We start from the raw sequence: 22,690 nt of genomic DNA on the forward strand, positions 1-22,690 counted from the left end.
AGACTGCTGAATGCCATAATTGACCAGTCAGAATCGAGTATTCACATGAGCTGTGTAATAAACACATGTAACAAATTCAAAAACATCCAGTTACAATAAACTCCAGAATTACTGGTACAAAAATTACGAAAAAAAAATTCTTTGTGGTTAACTAGATACAGCTTGCACTGAAAATACGAGAGAAATTTATTTTTAGAAAATTAAAAGTATAAATAGTTTAACAAAACCATGTCACAATTATTGGCACCCCAAGAATTATTTATTTATTTTTAAGTAGAAATGTAATTGGACGATGTTCCTTTTCTGATTTTCTCATTAGGGATGAATTTATGAAATCTCATCTCATCTCATTATCTCTAGCCACTTATCCTTCTACAGGGTCGCAGGCAAGCTGGAGCCTATCCCAGCTGACTACGGGCGAAAGGCAGGGTACACCCTGGACAAGTCGCCAGGTCATCACAGGGCTGACATATAGACACAGACAACCATTCACACCTACAGTCAATTTAGAGTCACCAGTTAACCTAACCTGCATGTCTTTGGACTGTGGGGGAAACCGGAGCACCCGGAGGAAACCCACGCGGACACAGGGAGAACATGCAAACTCCACACAGAAAGGCCCTCGCTGGCCCCGGGGCTCGAACCCAGAACCTTCTTGCTGTGAGGCGACAGCGCTAACCACTACACCACCGTGCCGCCATTTATGAAATCATCTATGTTAAATTTATATCTGGAATTTATGCATTTCTGTAAAGCTACCTTGGGACAATGTCCATTTTTAACAGCAATATACAAATAAAATTTAGTTTAATTTAATTGAAATTCCTTTAGTCACTCATCAAGATGGGGAAAATTTGAAAATACATCAATGAAATGAGACAAAAAGTGTGTTGACTTTTCATAAATCAGGCAGTAGCTATGTACATGCCTTAAAATGCCCATATACACTGGGGCGATAATTAGGAAGTTTAAAACAGCCTTAGGGCGGCACGGTGGTGTAGTGGTTAGCACTGTCGCCTCACAGCAAGAAGCTTCTGGGTTCCAGCCCAGTGGCCAATGGAAGCCTTCCTGTGTGGAGTTTGCATGTTCTCCCCGTGTCCGAGTGGGTTTCCTCCGGGTGCTCCGGTTTCCCCCACAGTCCAAAGACATGCAGGTTAGGTTAACTGGTGACTCTAAATTGACTGTAGGTGTGAATGTGAGCGTGAATGGTTGTGTGTCTATGTGTTTGCCCTGCGATGACCTGGCGACTTGTCCAGGGTGTACCCCGCCTTTCGCCCGTAGTCAGCTGGGATAGGCTCCAGTTTGCCTGCGACCCTGTAGGACAGGATAAGCGGCTACAGATAATGGATGGATGGAAAACAGCCTTATTGGAAGAGTATTTTGCACCCACACACAGTCAGGATGGAGGTAAAAAAACTCTGCCCGTGGAGCATAGTTGGTAACTTACAAACAAAGAATTAAACATTACCAACAAAACCGCGAGTTGGCCTAGTGGTTTGTGTGTCTGCCTCTTGGTTGGGAGATCATGAGTTCTACTCATGGTTGGGTCATACCAAAAACCATCATAAAAATAGTACCTAATGCTGTCTAGCAAAGTGTGCTGCAATACATATGCGAGTGGGGAGTCAAACTCTTGTGGTTACTAGAGGACTAGCCACCCCACTGTAACCCTAGCTATGTAATAAGTGAGAGGCTGAGGGCTACAGAAGTGTTGATCGGTGCCACCATATGGTGGGGGAAGGACTTTCAACTTGTTTTTTCCCATGCCAGCAAACTATTTAGGAGGACTGCCAGAAAGCCTGGTCTTTCATATAACCACAAATATAAATGCCGAGTGATGGTCATGACACTGCTGGAACTTTAACTGAAACTGTGGTCAGAAGAGACAAATATACAGCTTTTGGACGAAAAGTGCTTAAGTTGTGTTTTGAATTAAAAAGAAGGATGGTGAGATGGAAAAATATGATCTCTATTGTTGTGTTGTGGAAGAGCTGTTATGCTATGGGTCTGTTTTTCCTCCAAATACCCTGGGAACCTTGAAGGACCAGGAGATTTTCCATGAAGTACCAGCAGATTTTCAATGAAAATCTGGCGAGAGCCTGCAACTGTGCTTGGATCATCCAGCAGGCCACTGATCCAAAACACGCCTCCAAAACCCACACCAAAATCAAGCGTTTGATGCTGTCATCCCAATCCCCTAAGCATAAGAAGAAGAGGAAGAAGAGAGTCCACAACAGATGACCTAGGACCTTGGAGGATCTGGAGAGATTCTGTATTGAAGAGTTGCCTCAGATTCTACAAACTCTTCAAGCATTACAGGAGAAAATCTCAGTGCTGCTACATTGGCAAATGGACGTTCAATGAAGTACTAAATGCAGTGCCAGTAATTGTGACATGTGAGGGTTTTTTTTCCCCTTAAAATAAATGTATTTTGTAAATACTATAAATGTGCTAATAATTCCGGATCTGACTGTAAACATAAAGCAAACAGGCTGACTTTAGTAAAATTATGCCTTCACGAAGACATACCTGCATGGCCAGCCAACTGAATCCAAGGATACTTCTTTTTGAAGGACATTAAAAAAGGTGACCACTGCACCATGTTCTTGATCTTCTTCCATGATTTATGCTGTTCAATGACAAAGTGACAGATTTAAACATTGTGGTTAAAAAAATAAATTGTCCAGAGCATATCTGAATAACCATTGATGAGTGTTAAGGTAAATGATTACGAATAAGTTTGAGGGTGGTTTCTTGGGAATTTTGGTAGGATGGGGTCATTTTCTTACATTAGAATACACAAAAACCAGAGGTTACCCAGACCACCTTTAGGTAAAAATACCAGAGAGATGTTTTGCATGTATTTGTTCATCACTTTGACTATTCTTGATTAGCTTGCCAGATGCCTTCTGAAATAAATGTGCAAAGCCAGTGTAATGTTAGTGGAATAGTCTTAACACTTTCCATTTTATAGAAGAACCCATATAAAGAACTACAGATCTAGAAAGAATACACTTTTAATGAGATTGTTTAACTTTTGCCACTGGTCATCTGCATCCTGAGCACTGGAGTACCTGCAAGTCATCTAGAAACACCTCTATATAGCACAAGTCAGCAGAACAAGAAAACAAATGATCAGGCATATATATATATATATATATATATATATATATATATATATATATATATATATATATATATATATATATATATATATATTTTTTTTTTTTTTTAAGAATCCATTTCAGTCACCAGGAATGGTTATACCCACACAATTCCTCCCTGGGATTGGGATTTAGTGCAACAGGGCAGCGTACACACAAGGTAACATACTGTATGTTGATAAGTCACCCATGCCCATGTTAGTAGCTCTAATTATAGGATGTTATATAGAGTATACAACTGGTTTCTTTTCTGTGTCAACCCCAGAAAACCAGCAAGCACACTGAAACGATTCAAGAGCAAAGCTGGGATGTTCAGCTGCTAGATTATCCCATATTATTCCAGTCCTTGATGGAGCGCTCCTTAAAAAGATGGTGTCAGCATTTGAGTTAGTTCATCATTTGAGTTCTAGAAATGAGTCATGACGGATAGGGTTCGTGAGTGAATCTGCACACCAGTCCATCTTATGCTCATGTTTAAGCTAAATACGTGGAGAGACAAACGCAACAAGTGGTACATATCAACTGCGTGAAATAAGAGCAAACACAGACTTACACGTTAGATGATGTCTGGATAATGATTTAACATTTTGTATTGGTGATGCTATAGGATGTTTTAATTGGGATTTATGTATGAGACACCACGACTGTTCAGAAAGAAATCCTCAAGTAAATTATGTCATGAAACTACAGTCTTGAGTGCACTTGCTAGAGCAATTTCCTTGTACGTAAAAACATACCTGGTTAATCAACAATTAAGTTTCTGATTCATCTGCAGGACATTTGCTTGCAAATGCGCAGGGCACCAAACATCCAAACTCACTAGTCACATACTGATGTTGATGATGAAGATGATTATTATTATTTTTGATAGCGATAACAGTTTAGATGACCACACGGCAAACAAAAGGTAGGCTAACTCCACAGACGGTAAAACAAATGGTTAGTTGGTTATTACCTGAATCTCTCTGGTGATGAGAATGACAGATGTGACAAGAAAATTTAACGCAGGAAGAAGGAGACTCCAGATGTGTGAGGCAAACGACATGGTGCCAACAGGATGGTGCCAGTCTAATGTGCTGCATACAAGAGCACTATCTTGCAGAACTTGAGGGCAAGGAAGGCAGGGCGAAAAGGGCCTCTCATTTGTTTCTTTTCACAACGGCATTAAAAAAACATTCAGGCCATGCAAATGTGTCAATGTGGTATGCACTAGTGCCAGGGCCATATGGAAAGGCTTTAGACTCTGGCCAAAGGGCTAAACTAGGCAAATCTTAGTGTCCTTCAAACTTCACACGAGGTCACCAAATTAGCAAAAGAGAAAAAAAAATCAGGCCTAATAATCAGTACCTCCTCATAGGTTATATTTGTGCCCCCGCACCGTCGCCATGCAAACAAATGCCTCATCTACGAACAAACAGGAAATCACAAAGTTCACGCCACTTTATTTTGATAAACGAGAGCAAAATGATTTCTCTCATCCAACTGGACTTGAGGCTTGCACTTTAAATCAGACGGTCTGAACTGTTATTTTCAGGTGGATCTGAGGTCCCTGAGCTAATTTCTAAAAGAGCCTGTTCTTCTTTTCTGTGTCAGAGTGACATGTTGTTTTTGCCTAAAATTGCAGGGGACACACGAGATCCACTTTGAATAACCAACACGATGTTTAAAAGGTTTTCAAACACAATTTAAACACTTTTAGGAGCCTTTAGGTATATGTCTCCAAAGCACAATTTGGTAGAGAAAGGTAAATTTAAGGGTAAATTTATTATTCACTTTTGGAGTTGATGAACAAATCAGAATGAATGGAAATAACAGATAAAAGAGTAGGCTAATTTATTATTATTGCTTATATATACAACCCTGATTCCAAAAAAGTTGGGACAAAGTAAAAATTGTAAATAAAAACGGAATGCAATGCTGTGGAAGTTTCAAAATTCCATATTTTATTCAGAATAGAACATAGATGACATATCAAATGTTTAAACTGAGAAAATGTATCATTTAAAGAGAAAAATTAGGTGATTTTTAAATTTCATGACAACAACACATCTCAAAAAAGTTGGGACAAGGCCATGTTTACCACTGTGAGACATCCCCTTTTCTCTTTACAACAGTCTGTAAACGTCTGGGGACTGAGGAGACAAGTTGCTCAAGTTTAGGGATTGGAATGTTAACCCATTCTTGTCTAATGTAGGATTGTAGTTGCTCAGCTGTCTTAGGTCTTTTTTGTCGTATCTTCCGTTTTATGATGCGCCAAATGTTTTCTATGGGTGAAAGATCTGGACTGCAGGCTGGCCAGTTCAGTACCCGGACCCTTCTTCTACGCAGCCATGATGCTGTAATTGATGCAGTATGTGGTTTGATATTGTCATGCTGGAAAATGCAAGGTCTTCCCTGAAAGAGACGTCGTCTGGATGGGAGCATATGTTGCTCTAGAACCTGGATATACCTTTCAGCATTGATGGTGTCTTTCCAGATGTGTAAGCTGCCCATGCCACATGCACTAATGCAACCCCATACCATCAGAGATGCAGGCTTCTGAACTGAGCGCTGATAACAACTTGGGTCGTCCTTCTCCTCTTTAGTCTGAATGACACGGCGTCCCTGATTTCCATAAAGAACTTCAAATTTTGATTCGTCTGACCACAGAACAGTTTTCCACTTTGCCACAGTCCATTTTAAATGAGCCTTGGCCCAGAGAAGACGTCTGCACTTCTGGATCATGTTTAGATATGGCTTCTTCGTTGAACTATAGAGTTTTAGCTGGCAACGGCAGATGGCACGGTGAATTGTGTTCACAGATAATGTTCTCTGGAAATATTCCTGAGCCCATTTTGTGATTTCCAATACAGAAGCAAGCCTGTATGTGATGCAGTGCCATCTAAGGGCCCGAAGATCATGGGCACCCAGTATGGTTTTCCGGCCTTGACCCTTACGCACAGAGATTCTTCCAGATTCTCTGAATCTTTTGATGATATTATGCACTGTAGATGATGATATGTTCAAACTCTTTGCAATTTTACACTGTCGAACTCCTTTCTGATATTGCTCCACTATTTGTTGGCGCAGAATTAGGTGGATTGGTGATCCTCTTCCCATCTTTACTTCCGAGAGCTGCTGCCACTCCAAGATGTTCTTTTTATACCCAGTCATGTTAATGACCTATTGCCAATTGACCTAATGAGTTGCAATTTGGTCCTCCAGCTGTTCCTTTTTTGTACCTTTAACTTTTCCAGCCTCTTATTGCCCCTGTCCCAACTTTTTTGAGATGTGTTGCTGTCATGAAATTTCAAATGAGCCAATATTTGGCATGAAATTTCAAAATGTCTCACTTTCGACATTTGATATGTTGTCTGTGTTCTATTGTGAATACAATATCAGTTTTTGAGATTTGTAAATTATTGCATTCTGTTTTTATTTACAATTTATACTTTGTCCCAACTTTTTTGGAATCGGGGTTGTAATAAGTTTTATATATATTACACAGGGCAGCACGGTGGTGTAGTGGTTCACACTGTCGCCTCACAGCAAGAAGGTTCTGGGTTCGAGACCCCAGATGGGGGCCTTTCTGTGCGGAGTTTGCATGTTCTCCCCGTGTCAGCGTGGGTTTCCTCCGGGTGCTTCGGTTTCCCCCACAGTCCAAAGACATGCAGGTTAGGGTAATTGGTGGCTCTAAATTGACCGTAGGTGTGAATGGTTGTTTGCCTCTGTGTCAGCCCTGTGATGACCTGGCGACTTGTCCAGGGTGTACCCCGCCTCTCGCCCGTAGTCAGCTGGGATAGGCTCCAGCTTGCCTGCGACCCTGTAGAACAGGATAAGCGGCTACACATAATGGATGGATATATACAGGGTTAGTCAAAATTATGTTAACACTAATGAATTATTTTTCTCCTGTGGATAGACGTACGCCATGGGCCATATCTCGACCACACATTTCCAGGTTGATAGATAGGTCACGGTGGACCATTGCTGTGGCCGCCACACTCCCCTGATTTGACGCCCTGTTATTTCTGGTTATGGGGTATGGTGAAGGAGCGCGTGTATAGCAGGAAAGTTTGTGATATCAATGACCTCAAGGACAGAATAAGGACTGTGGTAACATCGATTCCCTGCAAAATGTGTGACCGGGCTTTAAATGGTACTGTTGCTTGCTGGTTTTTGTGTGTTGAACACGACTGCGAACAGGTTGAGACCGTCCTGTAAATCATCTTGCACATATGATGGATGTTTTGTGGATAAATGGTTTCTACCATTTAAGTGTTAACATAATTTTGACTAACCCTGTATATATATATATATATATATATATATATATATATTTACACATATGAACACGTTAACACATTACAACAGAATGTGTTAACGTGTACAGCACATTAGATCATGTTTGTATGAATTTTGCACTCAGTAAGTCTCATCTCATCTCATTATTTGTAGCCGCTTTATCCTGTTCTACAGGGTCGCAGGCAAGCTGGAGCCTATCCCAGCTGACTACGGGCGAAAGGCGGGGTACACCCTGGACAAGTCGCCAGGTCATCACAGGGCTGACACATAGACACAGACAACCATTCACACTCACATTCACACCTACGGTCAATTTAGAGTCACCAGTTAACCTAACCTGCATGTCTTTGGACTGTGGGGGAAACCGGAGCACCCGGAGGAAACCCACGCGGACACGGGGAGAACATGCAAACTCCGCACAGAAAGGCCCTCGCTGGCCACGGGGCTCGAACCCGGACCTTCTTGCTGTGAGGTGACAGCGCTAACCACTACACCACCGTGCCGCCCCGCTCAGTAAGTATTAAAGTTATTATTTTCTGCAGTCTTGTGCAAAAATATCGATTTATTCATGCTGATGTTTGGACTGAACAGAAGAGCTTGCATTCAAACTAGTTTACAATTAAAGATTCCTCTATTTGCATGCAGGACTATATTTGCATGGCTGTAGTGCCTAGAACCAGGAACAATACACACCTGTTGTTATATCTATTTCATTATCAAAACAAATCTTTCGTGATTATCACAGTGCATGATGAATTAGAGCTTAAAATAAATTAAATAAATAAATAAACGTGAAAAAGAACTTTGCATTCAGGGCGATTGCTGTTCATGTTGACGATTAATAAAATGTCAAAGAACAAAGAGAAAGAAAATTGAAGAGCATTTATAAGCAGTGAGTATCGGGTCAGGAGGTGAGTGTTTCATCGTTCTGTTCATCCAATATAATCAAGCATAATCTAGAAACTGATAACTTTTCTGAAGCCTGTGCGTGCGGGGGAAACACTGGCATAAGAATAGTGTAGATATTTGCATGCAGCACCAATAAGCCTTTTCATTTTGCTTAGTATCATAGAAAACTCTGCTCAAATCTCTTTTACTGCTGATTCCATACTTCATCCAGTCAGCTCTCCGAAATGCAGCGTGAACTCAGCTGTTATAAAAGTCCATGCCTTTGAGCTGTCTGATTTTCAGGAATAGCAGGAAAGCAAAACATTCCATCTGCAGGCTACGTGATGGTCTACGCGACTTGCTTTGACTTCAGCCCTATGCTCTTGCTATCAATAGCCTTCAGGTCCGTAAAACTAGAGAGCGGAAGTGGTATTGCCGTATCGTAAAGAAAGCACTTGGTAACCCTTGGTCATGCCATTGTTCTGATAAAAGACAGGCGAGCTATATTGAGCATAAGGAAATGGATGATGCTTTTTTGCAGCATCCCCTCAACTTCTCTGGCATTGTGAAGTTTCCACTGAGTGCTGCTGAAGAAGGAAGTGGCTTTTAACCCCTCAAGAGGAACCTCTCAAGTCAAGACAGGAAAGCACCAACACTTGGTGACAATACTTTCCACATCTGCGACCAAATGTGTAGAAAAACGCAGGCGTCCTTGTTCAAATAACAAAACTCAACACAAGCAATTAGTGAGCTGTTCTTGAGTCTGAGTGAAAGCAATGTCTTCAACAAAAAACGGTCATGTTTAGCCTTTAACTGTGATTTAATGCATAAGCATTGACTCCAATGACCAGAAGATGCATGTGTGAAATATATATATATATATATTAGGGTGCATCAGTTGCCCTCACTTTCATAAAATCTGATGCATTTTTGTTTGGGTGTTCCTTTTCACCAATAAAGACATCCTGTAAAATTTTTTGACCATATTCAAAAGTCTAATGGTGGCACCATGAGGTTCATTTTTTGCCAAAAAACGCTTATTTTATGTTTTCGCGTAAGGTTTGAATCACAATGTTGGACTCCATTTATTGATTTCTTGTGAGCCAGAGATCATGTTAAGAACCTTTGCAAGGGATTGAGAAGCATTAATGTGATTCATAATACATTTGTATTGTTTAAAAGTAGTTGAACAATGATTCAATGAACAGCTAAAACTCAAACTGTGCTTGATAATATATTTAGAATATGTGGATCTAAGATATTTGGTATACTCTATAAGGTGCCATAATGTTTCATGAAAAGTGATCGAAATTTTGTCATAAAAGTCATAAAACAGCAGCTTTTTCCAGAACTTTGAGCTCCTGGTGCCACCATTAAATTTTTGAATTTTGTCAAAATATTTCACCCAGTGTGTTTTCTTACCAAAAGGAACATAAAAACAAAAATGCATCATGATCGGAGGAACTTTTCATTTTTAGGGGGCAACTGATGCACCCTAATATACACACACACACACACTGAACAGCCATAACATTAAAACCATTGAGAGGTGTGAATAACATTGAATATCTCATTGCAATGGCATCTGTCAAGGAGTGGGATATATTAGGCAGCAAGAGAACAATCAGTTCTTGAAGTCAGTTCTTGAACCGGCAACAGGGCCATGGGTGTCGAAGGCTCATTGATTTGCATGGGGCATGAAGGCAAGCTCATATGGTCCGATCACACAGAAGAGCTACTGTAGCACAAGCTGCTGAAAAAGTTAATGCTCGCTACAACAGAAAGGTGTCAGCATTAACCTTTTCAGCAGTTTGTGCTACAGTAGCTCTTCTTTGAGATTGGACCATATGAGCTTGCCTTCGTGAATCAGTGAGCCTTTGACACTCATGACCCTGTCGCTGGCTTACCGGTTGTCCTTTCTTGGACCACTTTTGGTAGGTACTAACCACTGCATATCAGGAACACCCCACAAGATGTGCCATTTTGGAGATGCTCAGACCCAGTCATCCAGCCATCACAATTTGGCCCTTGTCAAAGTCACTCAGATCCTTACACTTGCCCATTTTTCCTGCTTCCAACACATCAACTTCAAGAACTGACTGTTCTCATCTCATCTCATCTCATTATCTCTAGCCGCCTTATCCTGTTCTACAGGGTTGCAGGCAAGCTGGAGCCTATCCAAGCTGACTATGGGCGAGAGGCGGGGTACACCCTGGACAAGTCGCCAGGTCATCACAGGGCTGACACATAGGCCCTGTCCACACGGCAACGGATTCAGGTGAATCTGATAAAATTGTTTATCATTTCGGCCTGGCATCCACACGGCACCAGAGTTTTGGGTGCCCCAAAACGAAATCTTTTGAGAACGGGTTCCAGAGTGGAAAAATCTGGCAACGGTGCCATTGCGAAGTCATCTGGATGAGTAGAACGGATTTGTTTACGATGACGTCACAACCACATGACTGTCAGTGCTTCACGCCAGGTAGAAGTGTAACGAACTCGATGCGAGTTGTCAACAAATCCTATAACTTGGTTCATGAAACGCGCTTACAAAATATTTTCACTGTGAATATTTATTGTGTAATGGTGCAAAGTGAGAGAGAGAGAGAGAGAGAGAGAGAGAGAGAGAGAGAATAGCCCTTAGGGCAGAGTCTTTAGTCCAAACACTGCAGAAGCAGTACCAAACCGCGCACCGCCCGTGCGCTTTCCAAAAACAAAAACAATCCCGCCAGCAAAAATAGGAAAAAAAAGGAGCGATCTGACCTCTTCAGATGTTGGTTTAAATCCGACAATACATTCCTCAAAAAGGGCGTAGAAGAACAAAGTAATCCATCAACGTGTAGCATTCAATTTATTCCGGACCATTAAAGAATTCTGGAGGATATCAGAATGTTGGCGTACCGGCTTCCATCTACCCCCATTCATTCCTCTTTCCGCGTCTTTCGTTTTACGCTACTGATTAATAATCAAAACTTTATGTGGCTGATGCTACAGAAGAAGGGGTTTATGCACATGCATCTACTTCTATTGTTCTGGTGTTCCGATGGGACCGTCTTACAGCGCACGTGGAGGTGTGGCATGTGTATTGCATCATTTTCAGCAAGCGTTGCGTTGCCATATGTACCTGATATTTTACTGATCCGTTGCCCATGTGGACACGATATTTTAAAAAAAAATCTCGTTGTCGTGTGGATCTAGCCATAGACACAGACAACCATTCACACTCACGGTCAATTTAGAGTCACCAGTTAACCTAACCTGCATGTCTTTGGACTGTGGGGGAAACCGGAGCACCCGGAGGAAACCCACGCGGACACGGGGAGAACATGCAAACTCCGCACAGAAAGGCCCTCGCCGACCACGGGGCTCAAACCCAGAACCTTCTTGCTGTGAGGTGACAGCGCTAACCACTACACCACCGTGCCACCCCATATATATATAATACAAGGCCACAAAATATGTATTACATTAAATTAACCACATTTTAATAGAACAACTACATGATATCTACTTCATCCTCATCATCATCATCTAGGTAGAAAATCTTGTCGCCACTTTAATATCTGGAACAGAGATAATGAGATGAGATGAGAGAGTGTTCCACAATGCCACTGTCTGTATCTGCTCAAAATATTCATATCTCTTTTCATATTCAGGATTTAACCAGAAGTAGCCGAGAAGGGCTTTTTATTTTCGCTCCGTGAACTCTACCACTATTCCCCGGAATCCACCGAAAGAACTGTGCGTCTGGGAAGTCATTTTTCATCCACAAATTATATAATAACAAATAGCAATTTGCAGAACATAACTTTATTCACCTCCTGAACCAGATGTCCTGTGGAACTTTCTGGCAAGCTTTCTATCGTTTTTCTAATGTGACTGAGTAAGCAAAGGAACTGTTTCAAAGCAGTGACGTCTTTCCCAGATCAAGAGACAGTAATCACCTCATAATCATAGATCAGATTTACTTTCGTTTTTGAGTTTGTAACAGTCTGGAAAAGTCAGAATCAGTCAGAGAGGTCAGATTAAAATAATAACTCGCTATTATTACCCTTTACTGTTTTTTTAGGAAGTAGAAGAAGAAGAATCTATCATGATATGCTTTTTACAAGCGTAAGCTCTGAGTCTGATCACAAGTAATGTTACACAAAGAGGTTAAGTATTACAGTGGTGCTTGAAAGTTTGTGAACCGTTTAGAATTTTCTATATTTCTGCATAAATAGGACCTAAAGCATCAGATTTTCACACAAGTCCTAAAAGTAGATAAAGAGATACCAGTTAAACAAATGAGACAAAAATATTATACTTGGTCATTTATTTATTGAGGAAAATGATCCAATATTACATATCTGTGAGTGGCAAAAGTATGTGAACCTCTAGGATTAGCAGTTAATTTGAAGGTGAAATTAGAGTCAGGTGTTTTCAATCAATGGGATGACAATCAGGTGTGAGTGGGCACCCTGTTTTATTTAAAGAACAGGGATCTATCAAAGTCTGATCTTCACAGCACATGTTTGTGGAAGTGCATCATGGCACGAACAAAGGAGATTTCTGAGGACCTCAGAAAAAGCGTTGTTGATGCTCATCAGGCTGGAAAAGGTTACAAAACCATCTCTAAAGAGTTTGGACTCCACCAATCCACAGTCAGACAGATTGTGAACAAATGGAGGAAATTCAAGACCATTGTTACCCTCCCGGGCGGCACGGTGGTGTAGTGGTTAGCGCTGTCGCCTCACAGCAAGAAGGTCCTGGGTTCGAGCCCTGGGGCTGGCGAGGGTCTTTCTGTGTGGAGTTTGTATGTTCTCCCTGTGTCTGCGTGGGTTTCCTCCGGGTGCTCCGGTTTCCCCCACAGTCCAAAGACATGCAGGTTAGGTTAACTGGTGACTCTAAATTGACCGTAGGTGTGAATGTGAGTGTGAATGGTTGTCTGTGTCTATGTGTCAGCCCTGTGATGACCTGGCGACTTGTCCAGGGTGTACCCCGCCTTTCGCCCGTAGTCAGCTGGGATAGGCTCCAGCTTGCCTGCGACCCTGTAGAAGGATAAAGCGGCTAGAGATAATGAGATGAGATGAGATGTTACCCTCCCCAGGAGTGGTCGACCAACAAAGATCACTCCAAGAACAAGGCGTGTAATAGTCAGCAAGGTCACAAAGGACCCCAGGGTAACTTCTAAGCAACTGAAGGCCTCTCTCACATTGGCTAATGTTAATGTTCATGAGTCCACCATCAGGAGAACACTGAACAACAATGATGTGCATGGCAGGGCTGCAAGCAGAAAGCCACTGCTCTCCAAAAAGAACATTGCTGCTTGTTTGCAGTTTGCTAAAGATCACGTGGACAAGCCAGAAGGCTATTGGAAAAATGTTTTGTGGACGCATGAGACCAAAATAGAACTTTTTGGTTTAAATGAGAGGCATTATGTTTGGAGAAAGGAAAACACTGCATTCCAGCATAAGAACCTTATCCCATCTGTGAAACATGGTGTTGGTAGTATCATGGTTTGGGCCTGTTTTGCTGCATCTGGGCCAGGACGGCTTGCCATCATTGATGGAACAATGAATTCTGAATTATAGCAGCAAATTCTAAAGGAAAATGTCAGGACATCTGTCCATGAGCTGAATCTCAAGAGAAGGTGGGTCATGCAGCAAGACAACGACCCTAAGCACACAAGTTGTCCGACCAAAGAATGGTTAAAGAAGAATAAAGTTAATGTTTTGGAATGGCCAAGTCAAAGTCCTGACCTTAATCCAATCGAAATGTTGTGGAAGGACCTGAAGCGAGCAGTTCATGTGAGGAAATCCACCAACATCCCAGAGTTGAAGCTGTTCTGTACGGAGGAACGGGCTAAAATTCCTCCAAGCCGGTGTGCAGGACTGATCAACAGTTACCGGAAACGTTTAGTTGCAGTTATTGCTGCACAAGGGGGTCACACCAGATACTGAAAGCAGAGGCTTACATACTTTTGCCACTTACAGATATGTAATCTTGGATCAAATAAATAAATGACCAAGTATAATATTTTCGTCTCATTTGTTTAACTGGGTTCTCTTTATCTACTTTTAGGACTTGTGCGAAAATCTGATGATGTTTTAGGTCATATTTATGCATTAATATGGAAAATTCTAAAGGGTTCACAAAATTTCAAGCACCACTCTACCTCCTTGTGCCACACAACCTGTTCGTGTATGAGCTGTTCTGAGATGTTGAGTGGTACAGGAAAGCTTTGTGGCTGGGGGAATGGCAGGCTGAGCATTACAGTCTGGATATGAAATATACCACTTCAATAAAAGCTGTGATGTAAAGCTCAGGGTCATCAAAAGCAGCATCTCGCGACCCATTTCTCAGACCAAACCAACTTCTTCTGTCCCAGATAATCTTCCCGAGATCATTGTGTTTACTCTTACTCTAGCTAGTAATAGTCGTGTTTCGATCATGGTTGTGCATTGCATAGCTACAACAGAAACCTTTTTAAGTGAAAGGCTTTTTTAAGGACTGAGGGAAACCCAAATGTCCTAGACGCAAACAAAGAAAAGGGTATAAATATATGCACCGCATGTGGCTTCCTAGTGAGAAGAAAATCCCCAATGGTCTGAGCAATGCACATGGCGTCGTCTTCTCGTGAGTAAACAACGCCTCATTAGCAGTGTATGGGTAATTTCCCTCTGTGGATATCCTCTGTAGTGCAATGGGGTGCACCGCTCACTAAAAAAAAAAAAAAAAGAGCTTGAGAAAAAAAAACGGCAGATGAACTTCCTGTCTGTTGCATATGAAACAGCTCACTCCAGCAGAGCTGCTGTAGCAAAGAAGGCCAGCTGTTTGAAGCAGGCATGCCTTGACGTCAGCTGGTCGCCAGGCAACCGTCAACCACAGGGGTGTTACATTTTCCATTGCTCATAGTTTTCAGATCCTCCAACAAAAACAAGCCGTAGCCATTTGTGCGGCGTGAGTGACGATACTGACTTGATAAGCACTCTTACTTTTCCTGAACTTTTCAGAAACTCATGAACAAAAGTTCAAGCGATTAGAAATGTCTCAGCAAAAGGAGCTGACGGATCCAACCTGCACAAATCAGCAGTGCTTAGTAAAACGCACAATGTTGGAGAAAAAAAAAATATATGTTGGACTTACAACAACCTTTGCAAAACATGTTAAAGCCCTATACTATTCTTGAGCTTGGACCTTGTCTAGCTGGGAGGAGAAAACAATCGGTCATCCTCATTCGGGGTTGGTCTTTTTTTTGTGTGTGTGTGCACATAGTAGGCTTATTTATCTGCTTTTCTCACTGGCAGCGTGCACACTCAATCTATGCACTCACAGCGAGGAAATATTCAGAGTACACACAACGCCTGTAACCTCCCACTCATCGTGGGCTCCATCTCACTGAAGCAGACAGGCCTAGGCATGCGCTTACAGTGTGCAAACTTGCACAGAGACTAGGACAGGAAAGAGACTTGCACTATGAAAAAAAAAAACCAAACAAAACCAAAAAACACAGAAAACAACCAGTACAGCTTTAAAGCTTAGTCACTGCATCTACTCATGTTTAGATAAAAACAATGATAAGACCTTCAACCAAAAATTGCTCCAACTCATGCATAAGACCAACAGACAGTATTTAATGAAGCACGTTTCATTGTTTTTCATTATAACGCTCATGTAATATTTAGGATTGTACAATATGCACTATAGCATGTCTGATACAGTAAGAATCGGACAGCCTTTATAAGATGATATGAAGTCTCAGAACATACAAGCAAGTTAAAAAAAAAAAAAAGACGGATGTGCTGACTGAGTGGCCCTCGGTATATTTACTTGGGTTACAGTTGAGCCTGATTATAACAAGTAGTCACAAATTCTCCGCACTACTACTTCTACGGTAACAGAGACATCACTTTTCTCATCGCTTTGCCACAGGACAAGCAGACACAATTAGTCGATGCATCTGGGTTAAACCCTGGAGCGGCGCTCTGTCTTGGTTCAATGCGCAGGCTGCGGAAAGTTCATCCTTCAGAGAAAAACACCGACAGCAAGCAGAGTCACCTATCCAGAATGATGTCTGGAATGAATCCAGAAAATACCTGCTCTCATGAATCCTCTCTGCCCCGTTTATTTTTTTTTTCCATGTTCGGATTTCATGTAAGATGGAAATTGGGTAGTAGGGTGCATCAGTTGCCCCCTAAAAATGAAAAGTTCCTCCGATCATGATGCATTTTTGTTTTTATGTTCCTTTTGGTAAGAAAACACACTGGGTGAAATAATTTGACAAAATTCTAAAGTTTAATGGTGGCACCAGGAGCTCAAAGTTATGGAAAAAGCTGCTATTTTATGACTTTTATGACAAAATTTCGATCACTTTTCATGAAACATTATGGCACCTTATAGAGTATACCAAATATCTTAGATACACATATTCTAAATATATTATCAAGCACAGTTTGAGTTTTAGCTGTTCATTGAATCATTGTTCAACTACTTTTAAACAATACAAATGTATTATGAATCACATTAATGCTTCTCAATCCCTTGCAAAGGTTCTTAACATGATCTCTGGCTCACAAGAAATCAATAAATGGAGTCCAACATTGTGATTCAAAACATAAAATAAGCGTTTTTTGGCAAAAAATGAACCTCATGGTGCCACCATTAGACTTTTGAATATGGTCAAAAAATTTTACAGGATGTCTTTATTGGTGAAAAGGAACACCCAAACAAAAATGCATCAGATTTTATGAAAGTGAGGGCAACTGATGCACCCTATTGGGTAGCTGTTTGAGAAAACCTGTCTCTGTGGATTCCATCAAAAGAAAAGCAAACCAAATATCTTTAGAGGAATTGCAATGTCAACAGGAGTCTCTCTCACTCTCTGGCACACACACGCACACACACACACACACACACACACACACTCTCGCACTGTCTCTAATTGTCACAGTGATGAGGAAATGTATATCACATTCCATACACAGAATACCTACGATATGACCAGCTTCAAAAGAGGAAGTAAAGGGTGCATTTAAATCACACAACTCCTCCCTGAAGGCACAGGCTGACTCATTACGCTTTCTATGGCGCTTAAGCCAAATTCTTCTACAGATTATCCAACGTCTGATCAAAATAATTCAAAATTATTGCACAATGTTTTGAACGTTTAATGGACAAGCCCTTCGAGTTCCAGTTTAAGTTCCGGGTTTTCATTTATTCATCCGTAAAAGCGTTTTATCCAGTAACTACTATCAATAAGTCACTACATACAGTGAAAGTACGACTTCTAGGTATGCGGTTTTGGGAGTGATGTAAGTCTATATCCAGCATTGGCCCCTGGGGGTTCAAGAACTTAATATTAACTCGATCTGCTTCACTGTGTACGCTGTAGATAGGAAAGGATAAGATGAGCAGAGCAGACTTTGAACATTTTTTTCTTATCTAAGGCATTATTTTGACTGATAAAAGGCTCTACAAAGAAAAAAAAAACCACGAAAACTTACTTAACAAGTGTCAGTCCGAGGATGTACTACATGTAGGCAATCCAGAACATAACCCTACTTACTAATGTCAAGCCAAACCCAATGGAATTTTTTTTTTTTTTTGGGGTGAACTTATTCGACCAAAACTGCTGATAACATCGGTTAAGTTTCCAAAGCCCCACAGAAGCGACAAAACCTCACCGCTACTGGTCATATAACTAGAGAAAAATGAACACAAGTGCTATTTTGCAAAATTACTATCATTTTCAGCAGAAGCGCAATCCACATGAGAAAAATCGCTAGTTCGGAACCTCTTATTACGGAAACTCGTTTTAATAGTGTTGTTATTGAAAATTGTGTCTGTGGAAATGTGACAATTCATTTTTTTTCTTCAAAAAAAAAAAGCTTTCTACTCTTGCATTTCACAACCATTGATAAAAAAAATACTTACAGTGACTAAAATGATTACTCAGGGCACGGTGAGCACACAGGTAGTCCTATGTAAAGGTATAAACATTGAAATAACATGGTTCTGTGCGTTTCGAGTAGGATGGAATATTTCTATCCAAAGTGAAATGATGACTGTAAATCGCTTGAATATGGGGAACGTAAACAGCATACGCGTTTACATTTCAACGCTATCGATTTTGCCCCACGATGACCCTTTCTTGTGTTTTAAATCATACTTTTTATCTGTCTGGTTTCACTGTTAACAAGAATCAAACAAGACTCTGAAAGATAGTTCTGCTGCCGGATTGCCTGCGAAACTGCACACTGTTGATTGCCAAACAATAAAAAGCTCTATAAAACAGCAGCAATGTGTGAGCCCCTGATTCTCTCAGTAACCAAGCCAAGACATGCACCAGAGCGTGTGAGCTTACACTTCGACTTCTCTTGAATAAATCACATTTCATGGGGTTGACGGACACAATAACGATTATGAAACTGCTAACCTGTGCAGTATTTGGCGAATGATAACAGCGTTTTACAGACCGAGCCCTACTGGCTGCAATAGATCAAGTTTCTTTTTAAACTGCTGACAAAGTCGCAATAATGTTATTTTATGTGGCATACAGTAGACCAATAGATATTAAATTAAACAAAGACCCTGAAGAAAAAAAGAAGAAGAAAGAAACAGGTTGAGAAAGGACAAGGTGCAGAATTTGGACTCACTGCTTTCTGCTGCGTCTGGAGGAAGGCTGGTGTGCGTTCTGGGTCACTGGAGAGGTCTTCTTCTGATTCTTCCCAGGAGGAGAAGCCAGTGGAAGAGGCAGACGAGGAGGAGAGCTTTCGGAGTGTTTGAGAGGGCTGTGGGCTGGCCTGTGGTTCCTGGCCCTCTCCACCAGCCTCTATTCCATGGTCTGTCACTATGACGGCAGGGATGGAACCCCTTTCCTCGGCGTTCACCTGAACCTGAGCTTCTGTAGGCTGAGCTCTGTCCTCAGTTGTCTCTGATTGCTTGTTGGCAGTCAAGTCATTGCCAACCTCTTGTGATGTGGAGACAGTGTTTATCACCTTGTCAACGGATTTGTTTCCCAGCAGGCTCCCCTCTTCCTTATTTGTATTAACGGTATTGTTTTTTTCTCCGCGTCTCTCCAGCCCTCGGGAGTTCTTCCCATTCTGCAGCTCCTGGAGGATGATCGAGACACCTGTAAAGTTTAATTCAGAGACGGAGTTTGGCTTGTCTGTCTGAGGTACAGGGGCAGAATTGGGGCCCTGTCTCCTGGAAAGCCGAGGGCTGCGCTGAAGCTCCCTGTTCTGAGCCTGAGCAAAAATATGTGCCTCGAACAGGTCCACCTTCTTGTTCACCTCTACATTCTGGAGCTCCTTGCTGCGCTGGAGCTGCTGTGCAGCACGCCGCTCTTCCTCCTCCTGCTCCTCCTCTGGGTCGGTCTCACTCAGCCTGCGCACTCGGGTGCCCACGTTCACCCCCAGCAGGTCTGGTGAGCGACATGGTGAGCGTGTCTTGGAGTTGTTGGTACTGGTCACGCCAGAGGCAAAGACAAAAGCTGTGCTAGAAGAGCTAGGACTCAAGCTACCCGGGCTGTATGAACCACTATTCCTTCCCAGCAGTGGGCTGTAGGTGGATCGGTCCGGCACTGGAAGCACAGGCCTTGCAGTCCGAGGGCTGCTCTTATCAGTCAGGTTATTAGGGTTCATCATGAGTAGGCAGTTTAGGGCATAAGCAGCCATAATAGAAGGCTGGCTTTGTCCAAAAGCCCTCCCATTTAGGCCTAGTCATCGATACCCCACTGGCCTCTGGAGCCAACCATCATGCAGTCAAGGTTAAAGAAGGCAGACTCGTTGTGCAACACGAGATAATCCCTGCCCTCGTGCTTCATTCACTTTTTCTACACACTGTTGATACATGTATTTGTGCACGCTTCTGAAAAGAAAAACAAAGCTGTTATAGATTTGCAGTATAATGTAACACCAGAAATTGGCAGCAGAGACCATATGGCCCGTGGACAGGAAGCTAACCAAGTGTTTCCTTTTCCTTACACAGTAAACACAATAAAACATTGGGGAAACAACAACAGGATGTTATTATTATGTTTACATTTTATTCTGGCAAACGACAGAGTTATTACAGTTGCTAACTTTTCAAGGCTTGAATAAAACAACATACAACATACCTGTGGATCAACTCAAGAACCGTGTAACACTTTGGTAGATCCACCTCGAAACACCTTGGAAGCAAAACAAATCTCTTAAACGGTGAGTATAAAATCAGCTAAAGAGTAGAAATTTGACGTTGCAGGGAGGTGAAGCATTTCAAATAACCTCCCAAACACATTACCAAGCTTACTTTATGAAACTAAAAGGTACAAATTTGGCTATAGTCTTGTTTGAGGATAATATATTACACTCCCTATCCTTATAACCACATCAGTGGAAATGTCCTAAACCACTAAAGGAAAATGTGAGGCTTGGGCTTCACTGATGCTAAACATTGGAAGATTTGCGTTAAAAAGAAATGGCCTGACCATAACCCATTAGCGATGACCATTTACGGCATTACTGTCGTTCCAAGCATGTGGCAGTCCAACACACTTAAGCAGAAAATGATGAACTGTCAGCTGCTTGTATTATGGCGTCTCTACAAATGTTTTCCTCCAATCCATTCCTCACTTTCCAATAAAAGGCGGCATGAGCCATCGGTCATGAAAATATCCTTCTTCTACAGAACATTTTACTGCAAATAAACATAAAACTTTATTGGTTAGATAGATAGATAGATAGATAGATAGATAGATAGATAGATAGATAGATAGATAGATAGATAGATAGATAGATAGTCTAAGTCAGGGGACAAAGTGCTCTCCTGCTGGACCATCCATGCATTAATTCATCACCTTATTACCCCTTTATTTTCACAACCCCTAACCGCCAGTTCTGTTCTGTCTCTCGAAACAGCCATAAAAAAGTGTGCAGTTTGTTTAGTTTGTTTGTAGTTTATTTACTCTTGGCTCTTGTCACTCGGTCATTACCGTATAAACGCTGCTGGGGGAAAATATATAAGTGTCTACCAGCATTCTGTTCGAATAAATACAGATCAGGTTTGGTTTAGTCTCCTGATGGTATCCAGTCGAGTCTATCGGATAATCTGAAGAGAGTCGATAAACACGTGGTGACTATCAGATGAGTGAAAACATCCTCATGAATGAACTGCAAAGTGGCTGTCCTTTAAACCTTTACATCATCATCATCTTTTTTTTTTTTAGACTTAAAATGATTCAGATGATTAGTGTAGTTAAATCTCCAGCAGGACTATTCAAGAATGTCTCCTATATGAGAGGATTTATACCGTAGGCTACTGTACATGTATGTGTATAAATGCCCTAGTAAATCCTGATGTGGTTATTACAGATGTTCTGGAATTTAAAAAAAAAAAAGTAAATAAATAACCAATTGCATTAATATAGGCTACAGTGTAATGATTAGAGTGTTACAGGGTCATAAAGTTGCTTTATAGAATAACTCCAAACTCTTGATGATAGCTAGACCATGACATGAGAAAAAATAAACGCACCCTTCAGCAACCAATCAGCCCCTTTTCTGACTCTTCTGGAGGAAAGTGCTGTTTGTGGAAAGATGAGCACAAGTCCAATATGCTTACCTCGGTCGAGTTGGTAAAAGTGGAGCTCGTTTTGTTGTTAGTCGCAGTCTCTCTCTCTCTCTCTCTCTCTCTCTCTCTTTCTCTCGCCGGTCTCTGTCCAATCAAAAACCGTCGGCAAAGTTCAAAATAAATAATCAGCTTCTGTTCTCTCCGAGGCAGCAGCTGGATATAGGGTTAAACACCACAGCTGGACGAAACAAAAGAAAAGAAAAGAGGGTTGTAATGCAGAGTGTGTGAGTGCAGTGTGAGTTGTAAATCGAGTTGTTGTGCTGCTGTGCTTCGCCTCGAGTAGTCGAGTAACTCGCCTCGGTGTGTTTAATGTACAAAAGACAGGAAGGAAGTTCAAACTGACAGCAGCGTTGAACTGAACGGAACTTCACTGGGCATTATGGGAAGAGCCTACACTAACCTACCATCCCAAAGTCTCTCTCTCTCACACACACACACACACTGTGAGGCTTTCAGACACACTTTAAAGAAACATTTTAACACTTATTATCTTCAATATCAAAAGGCTTGACTAAATAAACTTGGTTGTTTATTGTAGCCCTGTCATAGCTCTATTTACCATGCAAAAAAAAAGGTGATAACGTTATTTTTGGTGAATGTATGGCAATATATGTCATATTTAGCAAAATTACTTTATCTTTGTATGTACAGTAAGATTACATTTTGAGCCTCCTCCTATTTATTTTACAATCAGGGTACAAAGTTTGTGTCACAAAATTCAAATTGATTCATTCAAACTGGTTCTTGTACCAGTTTTTAAG

The 22,690-nt window shown here is 41.4% G+C and overlaps 1 protein-coding gene across 5 annotated transcripts in view; it reads right to left on the minus strand.

The window, feature by feature from the left end:
* itpkb (inositol-trisphosphate 3-kinase B) overlaps positions 1-22,220 on the minus strand; it is a 54,454-nt gene extending 32,234 nt beyond the window's left edge. The window contains exons 1-4 of one of the 5 annotated variants that reach the window (XM_060914190.1): positions 21,921-22,220; positions 20,437-20,490; positions 18,974-20,183; positions 2,530-2,629 (exon numbers count right to left, since the gene is read on the minus strand). In XM_060914190.1, coding sequence (XP_060770173.1) covers positions 2,530-2,629; positions 18,974-19,993 — 1,120 coding nt within the window. In that variant the 5' untranslated portion in view covers positions 19,994-20,183; positions 20,437-20,490; positions 21,921-22,220. The other 4 variants (XM_060914188.1, XM_060914192.1, XM_060914189.1 and 1 more) reach the window with 4 other exon arrangements.
* Positions 22,221-22,690: the final 470 nt, after the last annotated feature.

Source organism: Neoarius graeffei, chromosome 2, assembly GCF_027579695.1.
Source record: "Neoarius graeffei isolate fNeoGra1 chromosome 2, fNeoGra1.pri, whole genome shotgun sequence".
NCBI lineage: Eukaryota > Metazoa > Chordata > Actinopteri > Siluriformes > Ariidae > Neoarius > Neoarius graeffei.